At 37.3% G+C, this 23,304-nt stretch overlaps 2 protein-coding genes across 2 annotated transcripts in view; both read right to left on the reverse strand.

Annotated features, from left to right (window-relative positions):
- LOC113098921 (NACHT, LRR and PYD domains-containing protein 5-like) overlaps positions 1 to 21,639 on the reverse strand; it is a 258,050-nt gene extending 236,411 nt beyond the window's left edge. The window contains exons 1-6 of the mRNA XM_026263974.1: positions 21,482 to 21,639; positions 9,182 to 9,289; positions 8,990 to 9,050; positions 8,566 to 8,758; positions 6,631 to 8,392; positions 1,679 to 1,852 (exon numbers count right to left, since the gene is read on the reverse strand). Coding sequence (XP_026119759.1) covers positions 1,679 to 1,852; positions 6,631 to 8,392; positions 8,566 to 8,758; positions 8,990 to 9,050; positions 9,182 to 9,289; positions 21,482 to 21,639 — 2,456 coding nt within the window. The remainder of the gene's footprint in view (positions 1 to 1,678; positions 1,853 to 6,630; positions 8,393 to 8,565; positions 8,759 to 8,989; positions 9,051 to 9,181; positions 9,290 to 21,481) is intronic.
- A 396-nt stretch (positions 21,640 to 22,035) lies between these two features.
- Positions 22,036 to 23,304, reverse strand: part of LOC113098923 (uncharacterized) — a 41,931-nt gene continuing 40,662 nt past the window's right edge. The window contains exon 7 of the mRNA XM_026263975.1: positions 22,036 to 22,597. Coding sequence (XP_026119760.1) covers positions 22,088 to 22,597 — 510 coding nt within the window. The 3' untranslated portion in view covers positions 22,036 to 22,087. The remainder of the gene's footprint in view (positions 22,598 to 23,304) is intronic.

Raw genomic sequence — 23,304 nt, forward strand, 5'->3', positions numbered from 1 at the left:
AAACCCTTTTTTGGGGTGAAAATACTAATTTTTTTCTTTTCCATAAGACTTTTGCACAGTACTGTATTTTAAAAATGACATTGTTGCTACTTTATAAAGAATGAGCATACAGTAATTCACAGAACTGAGTAAAGACAGTGACAGACAGCACTCATCTTAACTAAATATCAGAGTGAGTGACAGAGATACAGTAGAAACATTATGTGTGGTTTTGTATTAAATAATGACCCAGATTGTGAAATACATTTATTAGCCTTAGATTAAGGGAAGCACAACTTGGGAAATGAGAGCAAGGTAAAAGCTATGGATTTATTTTAAATATTTGTAATGTTCTTTAAAGTTATCCATAGCTTTTTTTTAGGTTCTTTTTTTTTTAAAGTATCGGTTCAGCACCGTTTAGGCGCCGGTACCATTTTAAAAGTATCGAAAGGGCACTGGACCCTACTTAAAATTTATTATTTCTCACTGGCTCATTTACCAAATGGGTGCTTTCTCTTCCTCCACAAATTAAGCTACTGTAGGTAGTTCGGTAGCGAGACGTTTGAATAAATTATCATATTTTGCGATTGATCATGCGATTGACAATGTTGTGATAACTAGGCTTTACCAACTTTGTAACTCGTTACCCCCCGAACACTGGACATAGCAGACGTATGTAGCATATACAGGAAGCTATCAATCAAGAAGGTATCAGGATTATGAGTTATTTTTCATTTTTAGTTTTTGATTAATCACTTGGATTAATCATTTATTTTGACAGCACTATAATGTAATTGTTACTAAGCCTGCACTAATGTTCTTGTCCATTGCCATCGCAGATTCCTGCAGCTAAGCTTGGATGTACATTTACATTCCATTAAAGGTTATTGATGACATGCCTCTGAAGTTTGACTTTTTGCACCATAACAATACTTATAGGCAACTAGTCATCATATCTCTAGCTCTTTAATGTATTTGCATTGTACTAAAATGCGTTCATTTTCAATGGACATTTATGCGGCTGAAACAGGTAGCCTAGTGCATCCCAAATTTTGAAACATGAACATTTTAATATAACATTATAGTCATTATGGCCTTTAGAAAAATGTTTTTTTTTTTTTTTTTTGAGGAGGTGGTGTAGTGCACAATAGGCCCCTGTGGTGCGGCTAAAGCTTTTGTTCTTAATGTCATTTTTTCCCTTACATTACTTGTACTTTTATACTTTAAGTAGTTTTTTAAACCAGTACTTTTACACTTTTACTTGTCAAAAGCTTGAGTTGATACTTCAACTTCTACAAAAGTCTTTTTAAACCCTAGTATCTATACTTCTACTTGAGTAATGAATGTGAATACTTTTGACACCACTGATAAAAGCTCAGTCATTGGCTCATTCAGTTCTTTGTGTGAGTGACTTTTTATTTGATCAAAATTAAAAATAAAAACCTCACTGTATTATTTTCCCATTCATCTGATTAAGAAAACGATATATATATATATATATATATATATATATATATATATATATATATATATATATATATTATTTATTTTATTTCTTTCAGAAGGATGCTTGAGAGTTTAAAGGGTCTGAAACTGAGGGTGAGAGGGCAGCAAACAGAACCACTTCTGTTTGAAAACACATCTGAGTTTTTACTTCTTACTCCAAACCTTACAGTTACTGAGATGTGATGAGACTCACCGTAGTTTCTCCAGTTTATAGTGTGGATCCTCCAGTAGAGCAGAGAGCAGCTTCACTCCTGAGTCTCCTGGTTTATTAAAGCTCAGATCCAGTTCTGTCAGGTGTGAGGGGTTTGATCTCAGAGCTGAACTCAGAGCAGACCAACCTTTCTGTGTAATGCGACAGCCGGAGAGACTGCAGAGAATATACAGAATATTAAAAATGAGTTATAAGAGATTGACTTGTGTCCAATATAACTGATGAAAAACACAGATGTAATATATATTTATAGATATCAATCATTAAACCAGACACAGAGAGTGACTCAGAGTCAAGTTTCATTTTAACAGACTTCATAAACTGAAATTACTTCAGATTTGACTCAACAAACAGGACTAAAATATTCCCATAAATATTCCCAAACTACTGAAGTCTTAACATTAACTACTGAAGAAGATTTAGTATTTTATTTGTATTCAGTCTGCTTATAGTGGAGCTGTACAGACCGAGTACATTGTGATCAATTGTTTTCCTGATTTAATACTGAAGAAAGAAAAATGAGAAAGCAGCACATTTTACTTTATACATATCTAAAGAATTTGGCTTGATTTTACCATTTAATTTTTCAGGATAGATAATGCTTAATATTTGATCTCCACGTGTGGGTGGACATGAAACCTAGATATATTTGTGTTGTTGATATGGACTCGTTGACGAGACTGATGTAGTAATGTTCACTGTGAAGCTCACACTGAGATGTACCTGAGAGAAAACAGATCTGACCATCTGATCTTCACCAGGAAGAAAAAAGGGTTTTAAAGTTTGTTGTTTTGCAGAACATCACAGTTATATCTGACATGAGAATAAGGCCTGAAGTTAGGAACAACATTTTAAAGAAAATATAATTATAATAATATAATAAATAATGATTGTTGTTTTCTTCTCAAACCTTGTCTGTAGTGTAAAAACACCCCTGGCCAAACGCCCCCAGAGGGCATCACTTCACACTTTGATAATTATTGTAGTCATAGATTAAATTGGGCCGGAGATCAGCACCAAATATTGTTATTCCACTTGAATTATTTTTCATCTCCTGGTAAATACATGACACATAAGACTGGATAATTATCAAGACTACACAGAGACACCCAGACTACATGATTTATCAGACGTCATAATGATGGGCTAATTGTTCTGTCTAATTCTTTATCCAGCATACGTGAGTATTTGGTTTAATTTACCTCAGATAAATAAGATACGTAATTATTCAAACACAACCTACAACTTCATTTTCTAATGTGACTAATGTAGCCTCGCTCGCACTGTTTAGTTTTTCATTTTATTTGTCTGCTAAGGCCATAGCTGCCAACTCTCACGTGACGCCACACATCAATTTTTTCACGCACAGTAAAATCCCAAAGCAAAGAGGACTCAGAGACCGACAGAAAAGACAAGGCAGGATACTTATGTTATAAAAAATAATCTCATCTCTCAGATTCTTTCAATTTTATTTAGAAATTCAAGCAATAAATACAGTTTTGGCGCTTGTAAACGTGACGTGACAGATCCCTAAAGTGGCACGTGAATGGATGATCTCTAGCTAATGAACAATGTTAAATACAGCTGTTGTTATAATAATAATAATAATAATAATAATAATAAAACACATGATATGTCTTTTTTTTTTTGTCTTGAGAAAAATGTATGCCTACCTTGTGTAGCGTACCTAATATTTATCCAAATGAGTCAATATTGAATCAAATCACAAGCCCTGAACTGAATTTAAATCATAAAATGTGTCAAGCAATAAAAAAAGTATCTTATCAGAAATTGCACCATGTAAACAATATAAATTGTTTTTACTAAACCTAATACAATCCTGCTTAGTTACTAAAATGTTCAGATTTGTTTTTTAAACCAATTTGAAATTTAAAAAATAAAATATTTTAAAAGTATATAATAGGGATGGGTTACGATTTTCGAATATTCGACTAGTCGATTTAATGACCGATTATCGATTAGGTTGTACTATTATTTTCTAAGGATGTGACAGTGAACGAGCGTGTCTTACCCCCAAAAGACTGGTTCGGTTGACTGTGCCGCGCTCGGACGCGGTTGGTTGGAAGAAGTGGACAAGAGCTCTTCAGTTTAATTAGCATGTATATGCATTCAGTGTGAGCACTAACACTGGAGAAGAGAACTATTGAGACGTGCAGCATGATTACGTGAACATTTCTGAGTGGCAAAGACAACAGATTTATAAAGCAATATGTTGTCAGAGGATTTCCTTTGTCACCACGTCCCAAACGACTCAAAATAACAAACCACTAAGTTAACACAACCATGCACTCTATTGTGCTGAGCGAGAAGCTTCCTGTTTCCCACGTTTTCCCAAGTCGTGATTACAAGCTAGCTGCATTAAAATTATTTGTTATTTTTTGAAGGAAAAAAATGTCAGGCTTCTGTCAATTTTAAGATAAAATACAAACAATAAATGTTATTTACGCTCTTTAACCAGTAGTGAGATATTCGCCTCCTTTCATGCGGCATGTGAATCAATTATATTTTCCTGTTTTCCTGTTTAATATTTGCAGCACGAAAATAATAACGAATAAATATTTGAGTCCATGTTGAAAAAAAAAACGAACAATTGAATACAAATGAGTTTCTCGTGAAATAAATCAATTCGTGTTTAAAAAATCGTCAGTAAGCCCATTGCTGTTTTCGTTTTAAACATGAAGAATGACAGGTGCCACATACTTTTTTTTAAATAAAATTTTTTGGCGGAGGTGTATATATATTTTACTTCATCCAATGTAACATGATTTCACTGTCGTAATTGTGACTTAATTTGTGTGTAATATGTGACTAAAATATTATGACGCGAATCATTTTTATAATTTTTTTTTTTTTTTGAGAAGGTTAATCTGACAGAAATGCTCAACTCCCTGTCTTGAGCTGGCCGCTGTGTAAGCTATTTAAAAAACAAATAACTATATAACTGTGGACATGCTCATTTAAAAATATGTTTTTATGAAATAGGTTATTGTTATAAATACAGACATTAAAATTAATGTTCAAATTAGCGCCATTATTCAGGCTGTTCACAAAATGTTTTAGCGCATACCGTGTTTTATGATATTCTGTTTTAGCACGTAATGTGTTTTAAACCTAATATTCATGTCTGAATTAATCTGTTCTAATCTTAATCTGTAAACCTTTTAAAAAAAAAAGCTATAAATGTTCATGCTCATTTTAAAAATAGAAATGTCATAGGCTCCTAGAGCCTTGTGAGCAGTTGATAATAGAAGGACTGTTATGTTAATAATTGCCATCATTCGGTTGTTATATTAATGTGTTTCAGCAATCATACAACCATCAATTGGGGGGGGCTCGAACCCGGGTCTCCGGCATGGGAGGCGGACGCACTAACAAGGAGGCTAAATGGCTACAGCCACTAGCGTCTGTTGCTAGTGCGTCTCTTGAGATCGGGGAGTGAGGTTTACCTGCACAGCACTACTCGCTGGCCTCCGTTACACTAAGCGGTTTTGGAAAATGACTAAGTTCCACTTTATGTCGTCTTTTTTTTTTTTCTTTAAAGGTGTACAAGGTTTACTTGATGTGCTTATGCGCCGATAGCTACGTTAACAACACAGAGATATTTGAAGCAGTTTTATTCACCGCCTGCGGTTCCAACACACGATCGTGACCCTTTTTCGTTGGGATTGCATCATCCTTAAGAAATAAACGATACGCAAATCCGGCGTCAAAATGGGCCTTGTTTGTAAAACAAGCATCTTCGAAATGCAGGGAACAAACAAAAACACTTGCACAACTCCGTCGATGCTCTTTAAAAATAAACTCCGTCCACTGGTCCCTTAATGTTTTTTTTTTTTTTTGGTAATCTGTGCAGGGTTGTCTTGCCCTCGGAACCAAAAACACTTCTTTTGTGACATTTCGCTCTCGCTTTGATCAGTGAATGTCTCTGCTCTGCTGTACGGGAGTGCGCGCTCTTCCGGGAGAAGTGCCCTTAGGACCCATATTAGGAAATTCCGCTCCATTTAACGTCACACAGACCCATACTCGAAAAAAACTTTCCGAAACTTGTGACAAATCGGAAGGAGTATTTTTGGAACAAAAATACTCCTTCAAACGTACAACTTAATTTTTGAAACTTTGTCCATGTTTAGCATGGGAATCCAACTCTTTAACAGTATTAAAAACTCAGTATGCATGAAATAGCATTTCACCTCCCCTTTAATGATGACGTAAATAAGGGCTCCCCTACAAAAGCCAATTTAACCACTGACTGTAGTTACCATGTTCTGAACATCACTTCCTTTCTTTTCCCCCAGATCTAATCCATCTAGATGGTTCAATAAAAATACTTAAAATAGTAATAAACTAGTAAAAAATCAATGCACATTAACTAAAAGCCTATCCAGACTGCAGGAGAAGTGATCACACTCTGATCAGAGTATCGCAGTTGCATGACCCTGTGCAGGAGGAGAGTCTAGAATCATGATCGAGTCAAAGTTACTCAAAATAAAACTACTCCAGGAAAAAACAGATACTTGAAAAATGAACTTAAGTACAGTAACAAAGTACAGCTACTCAGTTACTGACCACCACTGGTCATGAAACTATATAAGGTAGCCTTATCCATGTTAATATACTTGTTAATATATTTATATTTGTTTAAAAAAAAATTCTGAAGAAAAAGAAAATTAAAATGGCAGCACCATAAATGTGACTGATGATGATCCCAATCCAATATTTGTAAAATCAGAGACACAACCCTGTTCCTGAAGACACCTCAACCTAACTCATCAGATCATTAGTAGAGCGATCTGTGATGTTAGCTGAGTGTGTCAAATAAGAAAGACCTCAAAATATACAGAAACAGTGCAGAGAAACACAGGCCTAATGTATAAAATAAAGTCAATAAAACAAAGACACTGTAAAATACTCACTCAATCTTTCTAGATGCTTTGATCACTGGCAGCAGCCTCAGAAGACATTCTTCTGATGGATAATATTTACTCAGTTTAAACTCATCCAGATCTTCTTCTGAGTTCAACAGCACAAACACCAGAGCCGACCACTGAGCAGCAGACAGAGAGACTCCAGAGAGACGACAGACACCTGTTCTGCTCAGGTATGTTTGTACTTCCTGCTCTAGTGAACGATCATTCAGTTCATTCAGACAGTGGAACAGATTGATGGATTTCTCTGGAGAGGGATTCTCCCTGATCTTCTGTTTGATGTATGCAGCTGTTTCCTGATTGATATCAGAGCTGCTTACTGTCTTTCTCAGGAGGCCTTGTAAGAGAGTCTGATTAGACTCTAGTGAGAGACCGAGAAGGAACCGGAGGAAAAGATCCCAGTGTCCGTTCTCACTCTGTAAGGCCTTGTCCACTTCTCTCTTCAGTAAACTGATCATTGGTGACCTGAACTCATTCTTCAGTCCTGTGTTTAGTTCAGAAAAGGACAGCAGCTTGAATAAAGCAGCAAGAAACTCCTGAATACTCAGATGAACAAAGCTGAACACCTTCCCCAGCTGCAGTCCAAACTCCTCTCTGAAGATCTGGGTACAAACTCCTGAGTACACGGACACTTCTCTGACATCAATGCCGCTCTCTTTCAGGTCCTCCTCATAGAAGATCAGGTTGCCTTTTTCCAGCTGTTCAAAAGCCAGTTTTCCTAGAGACAAAATAGTCTTTCTAGCCTGATCAGGATCGATTTCATATTTCCCATCATACTTCTGTGTCTTCAGTTTGGTCTGAAAGATCAGGAAGTGTGTGAACATCTGTGTGAGAGTCTTGGGGATCTCTGCACTCTCTGCTTTACCCATCATCCTCTCCAGAACAGCGGCTGAAATCCAGCAGAAGACTGGGATGTGACACATGATGAACAGACTTCTTGATGATCGGATATGTGTGACGATTCTATCAGCCAGACTCGGATCATTTATTCTCTTCCTGAAATATTCCTCCTTCTGAGGGTCGTTGAATCCTCGTACCTCTGTGACCTGGTGGACACACTCAGGAGGGATCTGATTGGCTGCTGCTGGTCGAGAGGTGATCCAGAGGAGAGCAGAAGGAAGTAGGTTCCCCTTGATGAGGTTGGTCAGCAGCACATCCACTGAAGCTGATTCTGTCACATCAGACAAGCTCCGACTGTTTTGGAAATCTAGACGCAGTCGACACTCATCCAGACCATCAAATATGAACATGACTTTGTAGTCCTCATAATCTGCTGACTTTAATTCTTTGGTTTCTGCGTGAAGGTGGTTTAGAAGATCCACAAGACTGAGATGTTTCTGTATCAAGTTCAGCTCCCTGAAAGGAAGTGGAAATATGAAATGAACGTCCTGATTGGCTTTTCCTTCAGTCCAGTCCAGAATGAACTTCTGCACAGAGACTGTTTTTCCAATTCCAGCGACTCCTTTAGTCAGCACAGTTCTGATGGGTTTGTCTTGTCCAGGTGAGGGTTTAAATATGTCATTGCAGTTGATTGGTGTCTCCTGTGTCTCTGGTCTCCTGGACACTGTCTCAATCTGTCTCACCTCATGTTCATTATTGACCTCTCCACTGCCTCCCTCTGTGATGTAGAGCTCTGTGTAGATCTCATTCAGACGTGTTGAGTCTCCATGATTGGACAGTCCTTCACTGAGTCTCTGATATTTATCCTGTAGTCTGGATCTGAGTTTTTGTTGATACACAGGCATCAGTTCTGAGGAAAGGAAATAATTGTTGTTATTGGCAGAGCAATATTTTAGACATTTATTTTTAGGTTTGATATGTTGGATACTAGATTGTGTCGTGACATTCAGGAACATTAGTGACTGAAGACAGAAGGCTGATAATAAAAACACCGGCTATAATCTGCTGATCCAGAGCTCTTACTGGTCTGTAGTGTGTCTGCGAGGTCTGTCTGGTTCATCTTCCTCAGGAGGAGCAGTGTGATCTTCAGAAGCCCCTCTCTGACTCTGTTATGACCCTCATCATCATTACGGTCTCTTTCAGAGCATTCTGGGTAATCTGGACTCAGTAGTCTCTTAAAGCTTTTTAACTCCGAGATGATTTTGTGCTCAAGCTCCTGAAATCATAGTAAATATTCAAACAATAAACCTGCATTCAGTCACAGAGAAGGTGAACCAAAGGATCAATACACAAGAGTTAAATCATGAATATTAATAAACATCACTGAATTATATCAGACCTGCTAATGACTTCCACTGTATGGAGTTTTTTCCATTTCTTAATACTTTTACCCAGAGGGTATTGTGTTGGATGGACACACACACACACACACACACACAAAACCAACCTTAAAAATGGAGTCTAAGTTCTTCTTTGCTGTATGTGATTCCAGTCCTTTATATTTTCGACTGTAGTTAAACAAATAATACAAATACAAATAAATGGAATATTTTTGTAAACTTTTAAATACATTACTTATACACATTGGTAAATTAATGAATATTAATAAATATAACTTAGTCTGTAAACTAAAAATCACCCCAGATCAGCAGATGATTTTCCCAAGCTGAACTTAAGTGGAGGATCCATTGACCGGTCACTCTTGATGGACACACAGCTGGGTTCAGGAGATTCATTCTGCCATGGACTGAAATATAACAACAATACAAACTTTAAACAGTCTCTGTGGCTAAAAGAGGGGCGGGGTGAGCAGAGCTTATTAGCATTTAAAGTGGCATGCAACAAAATGGCTTGCTCTGAAACAAGTGCGCAGTACTAGTCCTTAAAAGAGAAGACATCGTGTTTCGATCGCCCCCAGGTGACTGGTCCCAGTATAAGTCATAAACCCTGACCTCTTCATGTAATCTAATGCTGAGACAAAATAAATAATTTATGTTTTGTTTTCAAAGATGATTTTTGTGGTTTGATGTAGATTTTTTTTCATCACACTGATGTAAGTTAAGTACTTGTTTTTTAAATTAGCTTGGTTTTAATTAAGTGATGCTATAAAAACAGGAGTGTGATGTTACGATTGAGCCGAGACTGACAGCTTCTCTAAGCCCCTTCCACACTGCGATTCCGGCAAATACACGGGTAAAGTGTTCCGGCAATTGTTCCCAAGTCGCTAGATTTTGCACTTTCACACTGCCAGTGATTACCCGGGAAATGTTCGTGCTTTCAAACACAACCCATAAAGGTCCCGTAATGACATAGCCATCAGGGCGTGACGTGTAATGTACGACTCGAAAACGTTAGGCATGTTATACTTTCACTGAAGCAAGCGAACGATCTCGGCGTCAGCGCGGAAAGTGAGGAACTAACTGATCTCTGCTTCATTACAGTTTGCACATATTTTTTTGTCGTTAATCTTCCTTCAAAACAGCCGTTAAAAGAGTCGCACGATAACGTGCGTCATCACTATGACACGGCATTAGATCTGGCTTTTGTTCACACAGCGCTCGTCCTGGGATTGAACCCGGCAATGTTGCTAGGTCCTCGACCCGGGTTCAATGCCGGAATCAATCCCAGGACGTGTTTGCTTTCACACAGAAGGCGACCCGGCAATGTTCCGACAATTTGCCGGGTCCGACGTGCAGTGTGAAAGGGGTGTGAGAGAATTGAAGCACAAACTGACTTTTTCTGGATCTTCAGGAAGAGATTGAAGTTGCATTCACCTTTTTTTAATAAAAGCCTCCTATACAGCAATCAGCAGACACAAATTGGAGCAGTCAGGCTAATTTAACCCTTTCAAGTCGATTAACGCGTATACGTCTCCTGATAACCCCCGAAAATAACTTAAATTACACTTTCAGTTTTGATCATACAGATAAGAGCAATACATCAATCGAATCTGAAAAGGGGTCTACTTTTTTGTATACAGACATAACAAAACTTTGTGCATTTATAAAATAAAGATAACGAAAAAGGTGTGCTGTCTGCTGCCTTTGTCAGCGGTGATCTTAATTTACAAACACGTCATTAAAATGAACTGTAACTCAGTGAATACCCAACGAAGAGACATGAGATATATCTATAGAAAGCCTGACATGTCTACTTTTAAACTTAACAAGTGCTGCCGAAAACAAATATTCTGTGTTAAAGTAATCCACATGAAAACAACGCAATGTCCAGTTTCTTTATGTCTCCCTTCATTATCTTCTAATGTGACCACGCCCCCGCACTGAAGGCGCTATTCAGATTATGATGTTTCACTGAAGCGTGCGGCTTGAATATTCCCACACAACAGAAGACAACGCAGCCAGACTGTTCTTCAAGTTTTTTTTTTTTTTTTTTTTACTGTTTGCTTCGCGATGAGAGGAATAAGACATTATTCACCCCAAAAAGATGTGATGTGGATTACCTCAGGATTTGAGATTTGGATTCCCTCAGAAAAAAAGAATGAAGCACTTTATTCAGTAAAGATCATAAACATGAGTAAGTCTCTTTTTATTTATTTATATACTTGTACTAGTTTTCACATAATGTGTAAACATTTTACTAGTTAGACTTTTTCCAAAGACTTTTTCCAAACTATAATTCCTGACTAAATGTATAATCAATTGAAACATTATGAAGTTTCAATAACAATATACACTACTATACCATTCAAAAGATTGATGTAAATAATATAAATGTAACAAAATAAATGTAACTGTACCAAATGTAACAAAGCTGTCCTTTCAATTTTTTTTTTCCTTGTAGAAAGTCAGATTGTTAAAAGGATTTCTGAAGGATAATGTGACTGGAGTTAAGATGCAAAAAAATTCAGCTTTGAAAGTCAGCTTTGATTGTTCCTAATAAACAGTTTAACTGCACTACCAAGTGGATATTAAATTATGTTGTGGGATAATTAAATATATTCTAAATAAACTATAAACATAAAATTATACACATTTATTTTGTCCTCACTAGGGCTGTCGCTATAGTCGATAAATCAGCTGCAATATTTTTTTTTTTCTATTTTTATTTAATGTAGCATGTCTTGATGTGATGTGTCAACGCGCCCAGTGAGTCCACGCACACACACACACGCACGCACACGTCATTTTCTCCTATCCAAAGCGGTCGGGCAGCTGCGCTCCTGAAGTGTCTATCGTTGCTAAGCATTCATCAGCTGCGATCTCCTTTACAACAAGGAAATTTCATTAATGGATTTCCACCACCGAAAAACCCTTGCTGTAGCTCTGCTACAAGATTTATTTAAAAAGAAAAGTAAAATAAAACTCTGCAGTGTTTTGGTGGACCTCGTCAAAAACAACAGGTATTTTCACCCCGAAGGAAGCTGATTGAGTTGTTTTTTTTCACATGACCTGGTGCACTTGCGTCATTCTGAAAAGCAGAGATGTTTTTAACTCGATGCGGGGCGGACGTGCCTGGAAAAAATGAGCACATTGCGAGCGCGTCGCTTCCATTATGAGCACACATACCACATATGAAATAACGAATTTGAGCACAAAAAAAATACGTGATTTGTCAACGGCCCCTTCATCAAGCTCCTTCATCGGTCAAAATGTTTACTTTCGGTTAACAGTTAAACGGGCAATATGAGCATCCCTGGCATATACGCAAAATATAAAATAACATTTTTCGGACTATAAGTCGCACCAAAGTATAAGTTGCATCCGTCCAAAAATACGTCATGACAAGGAAAAACATATACAAGTCGCATTTATTTATAACCAAGAGAAAACATTACAGTCTACAGCCGCGAGAGGGCGCTCTATGCTTTCAGTGGTAGATTACAGGAGCACTGAGCAGCATAGAGCGCCCTCTCGTCGCTGTAGACAGTAATGTTTTCTCTTGGTTCATTTCTCTATGTTCATGTCAAATTAATTTTGATAAATAAGTCACACCGGACTGTAAGTCGCAGGACCAGCTAAACTATGAAAAAAAAGTGTGACTTATAGTCCGGAAAATACGGTACACAATTAATGCATTTTAAGCCACACAAAGTCAACATGTTGGTATTTCTTGCTCTGAAACTTCCATAAAATAAAAGTTTATTGATCTTTGAAAAGGTGTACTGCGTTTTTATGCCATTATTACGGTGGCCGAGACAGCTCAACACGCTGCAACTTAAGATAACACATGCAAATTGAAAAAAAGATCAGCAAGTGAAGAAAACATCTTCATCATTTTGACGACACAAGTGTTGCAAATCATCACAACAAATGTATATAACGAAACGCGCTGCAAATAATCACAACACATGTATATAACGAAACGCACTACAAATCCTCACAACACTTGCATACAACGAAACACGCTGCAAATACTTCACAACACATGCATATAGCGAAACGCGCTGCAAATCACCACAACATGCATACAACAAAACACGCTGGAAATACTTCACAACACATGCATACAACGAAACGCGCTGGAAATACTTCACAACACAAATTCAGAAATGCAGCAAATCCTCACAGCACATACACATTAAGAAACAATTAATGAAGCATTGCAAATTTATTTTCATTAACCTTAAAATTATATTTAATTATATAAAAAATATATTTAATAAAAAAAACACCATGAAAAAAACAAAAAAAAAACACTCACCTTTCAGTTCACCAACAACTCAACTGACCAGTAGCCAATGCACGATAAACAAATCCAAGTCGGATCCAACACTTTTTGAGGTCTCCTTGAAACATTTCCATTGTGGTCAGTGCTATTTGCAGTGCTTTTGTTAATTGCATGTGTTGTGATGATTTGCAGTGCGTTTCATTTATGCATGTGTTGTGATGATTTGCAGCGCGATTCGTTATATGAATGTGATGTAATGTTTTGCAGCGCGTTTCATATATGCATGTGTTGTGATGATTTGCAGCGCGTTTCGTTATATGCATGTGTTGTGATGATTTGCAGCTAGTTTCGTTATATGCATGTGTTGTGATGATTTGCAGCGCGTTTCGTTATATGCATGTGTTGTGATGATTTGTAGCACGTTACATTATATGCATGTGTTGTGATGATTTGCAGCACGTTTCGTTATATGCATGTGTTGTGATGATTTGCAGAGCATTTCATTATATACGTGTTGTGATGATTTGCAACACTTGTGTTGTCAAACTGATGAAGATGTTTTCTTCATTTGCTGATGTTTTTTAAATTTGCATGTGTTTTCTTAAGTTGCAGCGTGTTGAGCTGTCTCGGCCACCGTACATTATCATTATATTAGTTGAAACTGGTCTTAAAACGACAATATTATCATTTATCGCGATAATTTCTTGGACAATTTAACTATCGTACAGCAAAATTTGTTATCGTGACAGGCCTAGTCCTCACATTCTTTCTTGTAACTCTTCCCTCTCAGTGACAGCTGACTGAAAGGCTCATTATACAGCTGTAGCCGCACTGGGGTGTACATAATAATTAACTCAAATGATATATAGGGAATTTTAATAATTAATCAGGAATATGATATATATATATATATATATATATATATAATTATTGAAGATGAAAAATAGGTCAATTGTATATATCAGTAACTCATTACAAGGCACTGTAATTTACTCATTAATGTGTCAATATTCCATTCTCCATATCAATTATAGTGATATCTCTTACTGTAAATTACCGCAAATCAAACAGTGGTTTGTCCAGCAAACGGCCGCAAGATTAACTTATCAACTTTCAATAAAGTTATCACTTCTTATAATTCAAGGAAAAGTATTCTTTGGCCATGAAAACATTATCCTATCATTATGAAATTTTGTTACTAAAAAGTAAAGAGCTTGTAGCTAAAGATCAGACATTTCATTGACTCGTGATGTGAGCGCTTAGTGGCAATCATGAATATATATTGGTTTTTAATAATTTAACTAATAATCAGTGTTGGGAAGGTTACTTTGGAAATGTAATAGGTTACAGATTACAAGTTACCCTATTTAAAATGTAATAGTAGTGTTTTTAAATTACTTTTATAAATTTCTAACCATTGTTTATTTGCAACTGTTAATCATCTTCAACCATTTACACCATGCAGGTTTAACCTTAAAGTAGTGCTCAACACTGTCAGACTTTCACCATCCTTCATCACTTGAATTAAGATGATCACATTTGAACACATCCATCACACAAACAGACTTTAGTACTGCCTTTTACTTTAATGAGATTGATCTGAAGTTCAATGCAGATTTAAAATCAAAAGAATAATTATGATTTAAAACCAAACAAATAATTATGTTCAGTTATGCACTCAATACTTGGTCGGGAATCCTTTTGCAGAAATGACTGCTTCAATGCGGCGTGGCATGGAGGCAATCAGCCTGTGGCACTGCTGAGGTGTTATGGAGGCCCAGGATGCTTCGATAGCAGCCTTAAGCTCATCCAGAGTGTTGGATCTTGCGTCTCTCAACTTTCTCTTCACAATATCCCACAGATTCTCTATGGGGTTCAGGTCAGGAGAGTTGGCAGGCCAATTGAGCACAGTAATACCATGGTCAGTAAACCATTTACCAGTGGTTTTGGCACTGTGAGCAGGTGCCAGGTCGTGCTGAAAAACGAAATCTTCATCTCCATAAAGCTTTTCAGCAGATGGAAGCATGAAGTGCTCCAAAATCTCCTGATAGCTAGCTGCATTGACCCTGCCCTTGATAAAACACAGTGGACCAACACCAGCAGCTGACATGGCACCCCAGACCATCACTGACTGTGGGTACTTGACACTGGACTTCAGGCATTTTGGCATTTTTTGAGATAGGAATTTTGGGTTTTTATGAGCTGTATGCCAAAATCATCAGTATTAAAACAATAAAAGACCTGAAATATTTCAGTTGGTGTGCAATGAATCTAAAATATATGAAAGTTTAATTTTTATCATTACATTATGGAAAATAATGAACTTTTATCACAATATGCTAATTTTTTTAGAAGGACCTGTACATCAACTCAAATACGGTTATCTAATAAGCATGTGTCCTATTTTGTGTACTAAACTCCTGAAACATTGGTGTCTTTTTGAAACACTGCTGTCTCTTTGTATATGATATGATTATAGTTTCTCAAAATAAGTAAAAAATGCTCATGAAGTGACTCAGAGCAGTTCTAGAGATTAATTTCCATGAGGGGCGGAATGGGAAAAAAAATAGGCTGGGAATTCTCACACTCATACACCCACAACCTATTCTGAAACATGGACAACCCTATTTGTGTATGGACCTAACATGAAAAAGATTTGAACCAAATTAGGTTTGACTTTTACCATGTTTTTTTTTTTTTTGGCAAATGAATTACCACTTGTATTCATATTTACTACAAATTCCATGGTTAAACCACGGTTAGTGCCATGCCATAGGGCCATAGGCTACATTAATTTTCCTAAGGGTTGTGTTTTTTATGCACTAGCTTCCCCTAAACCTATGATAAAATATGCTGATTTGTCTGCTAAATTACTACTGTAACATTACAATAGATAATAATCATGTCGTTTATACAGTATTTTAAGTGAGTGTGAGCAATGTGCTGCTGCTGCTTGACTAAGTAAACAAAGACAAAACTACATTAGCATATTTACAGATGAGACTGACCTGCACCTGAAACCCTGAACAGAACTGTCGCTTCTCTGCTCCAGCTGTGCGCTTACACAGTTCACTCCGGTCTCTCTCTCTCGCATTGATTACTCGGAGTCTGATCCAAACCGTTCGGCAGAGGCGCAGAGAGCGCGCGAGCCCAACCATTGCCAGTCACGACTAACCGATTCATGATTTATTAGAGATTTAATTATCGAATGGCGGATTCGGAAATAATCGCTTTAGTATATTCGGCCTGCAATTATACAATAACAATATTATAGTAGAAGGCCAAATCGTCTGCCAGGCCACCAGGAAAAGTCCCGGTTCTCCCGATGTCCAGTCAGCGCCTGATTTCCACAGACACGCAGAACGTTCATATTCAGTCTTTTTGCAGCTTAATATTCACAGACACCATTCCATATCGCGTTTTTATTCAAGTGTACTGACCTACTTTTGATTTATTCATCCAAAATGTGGCGTATTTCGGCCGCGTTATAGGCTGAATTCCATTTTTATGACTGGATTCTACGAATGTGTTCTCCGCGTCGCGGAGATTATGGGCCGTATGTCTTAGTGCAATTTGGGAAAGAAATAAGTTGTATGTGGATGTGTGTAAATATTCAAATGTAATCCTCTTTGTAATCGTTACAATTTTCATAAGTAACTAATTTAATTACTAATTTTTCTTAGTAACTGTAACTGATTACTGTTACATTTATTTTGTAAAGTATACATTGCAATTTGGTGACTGTGTTTGCAGGCAAACCTGCCTATGAAATGTTGGTGTGTGATCCTGCTTTGATTACAGGAATAAATTAGTTTAAAATATATTAAAATAGAAAAGTCATTTTAAATTGTCATAATATTTCACAACATTACTGTCTTTATTTATTTTTATCAAATAAATGCAGCCTTGGTGAACAGAAGATGCTTCTTTTAAAAACATTTGAAAAATCTTGCTGACCCCAAACTTTTGAACGGTAGTGTATGTTGTGTGTATCCTATGTATAGCTAATCTGGATTCCTTAGGAATAGAGGTTGTGATATGACACGATTTCTTTATATTGTTACTATCAGACACTACACCTGCACCTGAGATGGAAGGTCCTGTGAATCCACCTCCATCACCGGACACGGTCCACACCGGTCATGAGACTGAGCTGAAGACTTTGCTGGATACAATTGTGGTTGTGTGCTGTGTTTTGACCAATATGTGTCCAAGTATTGTTGTGAAGGCGTCATGTTAGAATTATACACCATGCTCACATCTAATATGTAAAATGTTTTTTTTGTTTGTTTTCTAAAAAAAGATTTTGTAATGTCTCTTCTCACATGTAATGTTTTTTAGCCATGTCTGTAAATAAAATACACAAAGATTGAATGTAATTCTGCCTCCTTTATCTTTATTAAGGAAGAATTGTGCAAAATCAGTGTTCTTTGGTTGCAAACACAATTACATAACTTAAATAGTAGTAACAACCAACTTAATTTCAGTTTCTTTACATATTTAAGTTATACATTTAGACTAAATACATTTAGATTAATACATTAACATTATAAAGAGTCCATAGAAATGATGAGAAACTGGAAATGTATGAGAAAGATAAGAACTGGAAATGCATAAGGTAGGTTTGTGGGTGATAAGTCATAGACATAAGCATCGCATTGCCATGACTCTTCTCTGGCTGGTGCGCTGCAGAGCCCCACGCAGTCTAAATGGAATCACTGTATAGGACAGTTCTGATTATCCTAAGCTAGCATGTCATCAATCTCTTCAGGCTGTCTGCAAAAGCACCACAACACAGCCTTTTCACATGCCCTTCTTTGGGCTGGAGGGTGTTACCTTGACCAGTCGCTCTGCTCGTAAGGATCGAGTCCTTTGATTCTCTTTATTTTCTCGTCATATCTCATCTTTGCATTAGGATTTCGTTTTAGGCGGTATGGTCCGACAATGTTTTCTTTAGCCCGCTGCATTTTGTAGGATTATATTCTGTTTTTTCAAGCTAATTTTTCATCATTTTCATGCCAGAACACTAGCCTGCTATGCCAGACCATGTTAACTGGCCAAACGTACCCATAATTCTTTGCGTTCTGATGACGTTGCAGCCCAGTTGGTCACATGTGTTAGCGATCTCTATACATTTCACCTTAATTCCCTTTATACAGTATTGTTCAAAATAATAGCAGTACAATGTGACTAACCAGAATAATCAAGGTTTTTAGTATATTTTTTATTGCTACGTGGCAAACAAGTTACCAGTAGGTTCAGTAGATTGTCAGAAAACAAACAAGACCCAGCATTCATGATATGCACGCTCTTAAGGCTGTGCAATTGGGCAATTAGTTGAAAGGGGTGTGTTCAAAAAAATAGCAGTGTCTACCTTTGACTGTACAAACTCAAAACTATTTTGTACAAACATTTTTTTTCTTCTGGGATTTAGCAATCCTGTGAATCACTAAACTAATATTTAGTTGTATGACCACAGTTTTTTAAAACTGCTTGACATCTGTGTGGCATGGAGTCAACCAACTTGTGGCACCTCTCAGCTGTTATTCCACTCCATGATTCTTTAACAACATTCCACAATTCATTCACATTTCTTGGTTTTGCTTCAGAAACAGCATTTTTGATATCACCCCACAAGTTCTCAATTGGATTAAGGTCTGGAGATTGGGCTGGCCACTCCATAACATTAATTTTGTTGGTTTGGAACCAAGACTTTGCCCATTTACTAGTGTGTTTTGGGTCATTGTCTTGTTGAAACAACCATTTCAAGGGCATGTCCTCTTCAGCATAGGGCAACATGACCTCTTCAAGTATTTTAACATATGCAAACTGATCCATGATCCCTGGTATGCGATAAATAGGTCCAACACCATAGTAGGAGAAACATGCCCATATCATGATGCTTGCACCTCCATGCTTCACTGTCTTCACTGTGTACTGTGGCTTGAATTCAGAGTTTGGGGGTCGTCTCACAAACTGCCTGTGGCCCTTGGACCCAAAAAGAACAATTTTACTCTCATCAGTCCACAAAATGTTCCTCCATTTCTCTTTAGGCCAGTTGATGTGTTCTTTGGCAAATTGTAACCTCTTCTGCACATGCCTTTTTTTTAACAGAGGGACTTTGCGGGGGATTCTTGAAAATAGATTAGCTTCACACAGACGTCTTCTAACTGTCACAGTACTTACAGGTAACTCCAGACTGTCTTTGATCATCCTGGAGGTGATCATTGGCTGAGCCTTTGCCATTCTGGTTATTCTTCTATCCATTTTGATGGTTGTCTTCCGTTTTCTTCCACGTCTCTCTGGTTTTGCTCTCCATTTTAAGGCATTGGAGATCATTTTAGCTGAACAGCCTATCATTTTTTGCACCTCTTTATAGGTTTTCCCCTCTCTAATCAACTTTTTAATCAAAGTACGCTGTTCTTCTGAACAATGTCTTGAACGACCCATTTTCCTCAGCTTTCAAATGCATGTTCAACAAGTGTTGGCTTCATCCTTAAATAGGGGCCACCTGATTCACACCTGTTTCTTCACAAAATTGATGACCTCAGTGATTGAATGCCACACTGCTATTTTTTTGAACACACCCCTTTCAACTAATTCAACTAATTGCCCAATTGCACAGCCTTAAGAGCGTGCATATCATGAATGCTGGGTCTCATTTGTTTTCTGAGAATCTACTGAACCTACTGGTAACTTGTTTGCCACGTAGCAATAAAAAAATATACGAAAAACCTTGATTATTCTGGTTAGTCACATTGTACTGCTATTATTTTGAACAATACTGTATAAGTGAGTCCGTCAAAGCATGACGATTAAACCGATACCAAAAATAACCTATATAAATGATCAAAACATGAAGTTACATTCAAATGCAGAATTCCACACATTTAAAGTTTGATTAACACATGATAAAACTGCAGATACTCCAATTAATATGGGGAAACATCTACTGCACAAAAAGGCACAAACGTGGGATAGTTTAGGCTATCCCCAAAAACGTGGGATAGTTTAGGCTGCAGAAAAAATGTAAAAGAAAGACCTTTACACAAAGCCTTACTGCATGCTATTGTCATTAAACAGTCATTACTAGGTATATATATATATATATATATATATATATTAAATGTTCTAATCCGTGTGTGTGTTCCTATATAGCTCAACTGGTAGAGCGTTGCGTGCGCAAAGGAAGGGGTCCAATCTTTGAGCCCCGCACGCAAGTGAAAAAGACGCAGAACACGCGAAAACGCCGAAGGATTTCCCCTGCGGCAATACTCGGGGTATATTTCTCTTCGTTTTGAAGAGTTGTAATTACATGTGAAACAACTCTACCCTCCGCGGCCTGGATTCGAACCCGTGCTCTCTCAGATGAGCCGTGACGTCATATGTCCATGACGTGTATTGTTAAGCGTGCAATAAACCGAGACTTTTATTTTGTTATCTATGACATACCATTGATTGATTTTATATTACATAGATTTGTGTGTGTGTGTGTGTATTATAAAAAAAAAAAAAAAACGTTTTACATGTTTGTGTTTAAATAAAATTAATAAAAAACGTTTCTTCAAATATGTTTTGTGTGTGTGTGTGGATATGATTTGATTGATATGATTAAAAAAAGCATTTTTACTTGTTTGTGTTTAAATAAAATTAATAAAAAACGTTTCTTCAAATATGTTTTGTGTGTGTGTGTGGATATGATTTGATTGATATGATTTAAAAAAAAGCATTTTTACATGTTTGTGTTTAAATAAAATTAATAAAAAACGTTTCTTCAAATATGTTTTGTGTGTGTGTGGATATGATTTGATTGATATGATTTAGCAGATTTTTTTTTGTCTGATAAAAAAAATATTCTATTAAAATGAATACAAACACATACATACACACAATATAAAAAGCACAATATGAAAGAGTGGGCCCAAGTAATATATACAAAATGTTTTATTAAGATGAACACACACACATACATACATACACACAATATAAAAAGGACAATATGATAAGAGTGGCCCATATAATATAAACAAAATATATACAGGATAGATATAATGTACTACTTATATATAAAAAAAAAAAAATGAAAAGAGTGGGCCCATATAATATATACAAAATATACACATTATTTACTATGGAGGCGGAGTTTGTCATTTATTTTGCCTGCCGCTGTTCTGCCAACCAATCATCTAAAGTTTTTCCATTAGAGGAGCGTGAGCAAAATGTGGCATTCCCATATCGGCTATGACCAAACTCTTTAGTTTTGGGCTGCCCACATTCGCTGCACGTGTTAAAAGTAACCCCTCGCACATACTTCCTCTTATGGACTCCGCTTTCCGTCTCCAGGGCCCGCCGGCGCCTGTTCCTCTGGGTGTAACGGGACACAGGAGCAGCAGGTGCTGGAGCAGGCGGAGCTGGGCCTGGACCGGATGTCAAAGCACCAGAAGATGGAATCACCATTGACACAGTCATGTCTGGGTTAAGCACTAGTGTGCCTAACAGTGACCCAGGTGCTGAAATGGGCTGCACAACTCCTGCTGCTGTGGGGACGGGTGCAATAGGGCACTCCCTTTTGGTAGCAGTGGGCCGGCGACCTGGTCGCAGAATTGGAGCCTGTCCTTCTCGATTTGGTGGAAGGATAAATTGATGTTTTGGGCCTGATGTTGATGGCACGTCATTCAATTTTTCCCTCGGCAGAGGAAGCTGCGTATCAGCCACATCTATTGGTCAGATGGAGTCAGTCCCTGGACGAGGACATTCATTTCCTGATTCTTCTGCTGCCGTTGAAACCTGAAAGGAAATGACTTGTAATATATATATATATATATATATATATATATATATGTGTGTGTGTGTGTGTGTGTGTGTGTGTGTGTGTACAGAAATATTCAGTTCACTGGAACCAAATAATGTGCCTTGCTTACCACTGAATGAGTGTCCTCTGGTTCAGCTCAAACAGCTGGATCATTGTTTCATCCATCAGCCTTCGACTGTTAAGCACCAGCTCTCGGATGTGGTGGTAATCTGAAAGGATGTTAGACCACCTGGGGGTGGAAACTCCAGCCTTCTTGGTCGGTGACTTGTGTAAAGCACACAGCTTCATACAAATGGCCTCAACCAAGCGGCTAGTGCTGGGCCACTGTGCTGGACCCCCAGGATGTCCAATCAGACACCGTTTCACACTCTCCACACCCGGTGTGACTCCGGACCGCTTCGGTGCCTTAAAGCGCCCATGTCTCAGCTGAGGCTGATGTCGAGGCTGATAGTTGACCCGCTGTTTATCAACGTCAGGGAGAGCTGTCCACAGCTGGATGGCCTCGGTCACCTGCAGGTTGGTGAGGTAAGGAGCCTCACGAAGACCCACCAGGAAACCAGCCAGATCCTGGACCTTGTCCCACCCAGCGATGCCATCAGGTCCAATGACTGCTCCCTAGTAAATGCAGATTAGTGTTAATATACACTTCCAGTCAAAAGACTTTGAACAGAAATATTTTTTACATTTTTTAAAGAATTCTGCTCAACAAGCCTGCATTTATTTTATTCAAAATACAGCAAAAGCCATTATATTGTGAAATAATTTTACTAATTAAAATAAAAATGCTTTCTATTTGAATATAGTTTAAAGTGTAATTTATTTCTGTGATGCACAGCTGTATTTTCAACATCATTTCTCCAGTCTTCAGTGTCACATGATCTTCAGAAATCATTCAGATATCCTGATTTGTTGTTCTAGAAACCTTTTTTTTATTGATATTATTATCAATATTTAAAACAGTTGTGTACATTTTGTTCAAGATTCTTTGATGAATAGAAGGATCCAAGATAAGAATTTATCTGTAATAAAAAGCTTTTTTAACATTATACACTATACCCTTCAAAAGTGTGGAGTCAGAACATTTAAATCATTATATATTTATGATTAAATTATAGAAATTAATAATTTTATTTAGCAAGGACGCATTAAATTGATGATAAAGACATTTATAATGTTACAATATATACTGAACTTTCTATTCATCAAAGAAACCTAAACAAAAAATCTCTAGAAGCTATTTTTAACCTAATAATAATAATAAAGGTTTTTTTTAGCAGCAAATTGGAATGATTTCTGAAGAATCGTGTGCCCTGAGTAATGAT

The sequence above is a fragment of the Carassius auratus genome, unplaced genomic scaffold (assembly GCF_003368295.1).
Source record: "Carassius auratus strain Wakin unplaced genomic scaffold, ASM336829v1 scaf_tig00216741, whole genome shotgun sequence".
NCBI lineage: Eukaryota > Metazoa > Chordata > Actinopteri > Cypriniformes > Cyprinidae > Carassius > Carassius auratus.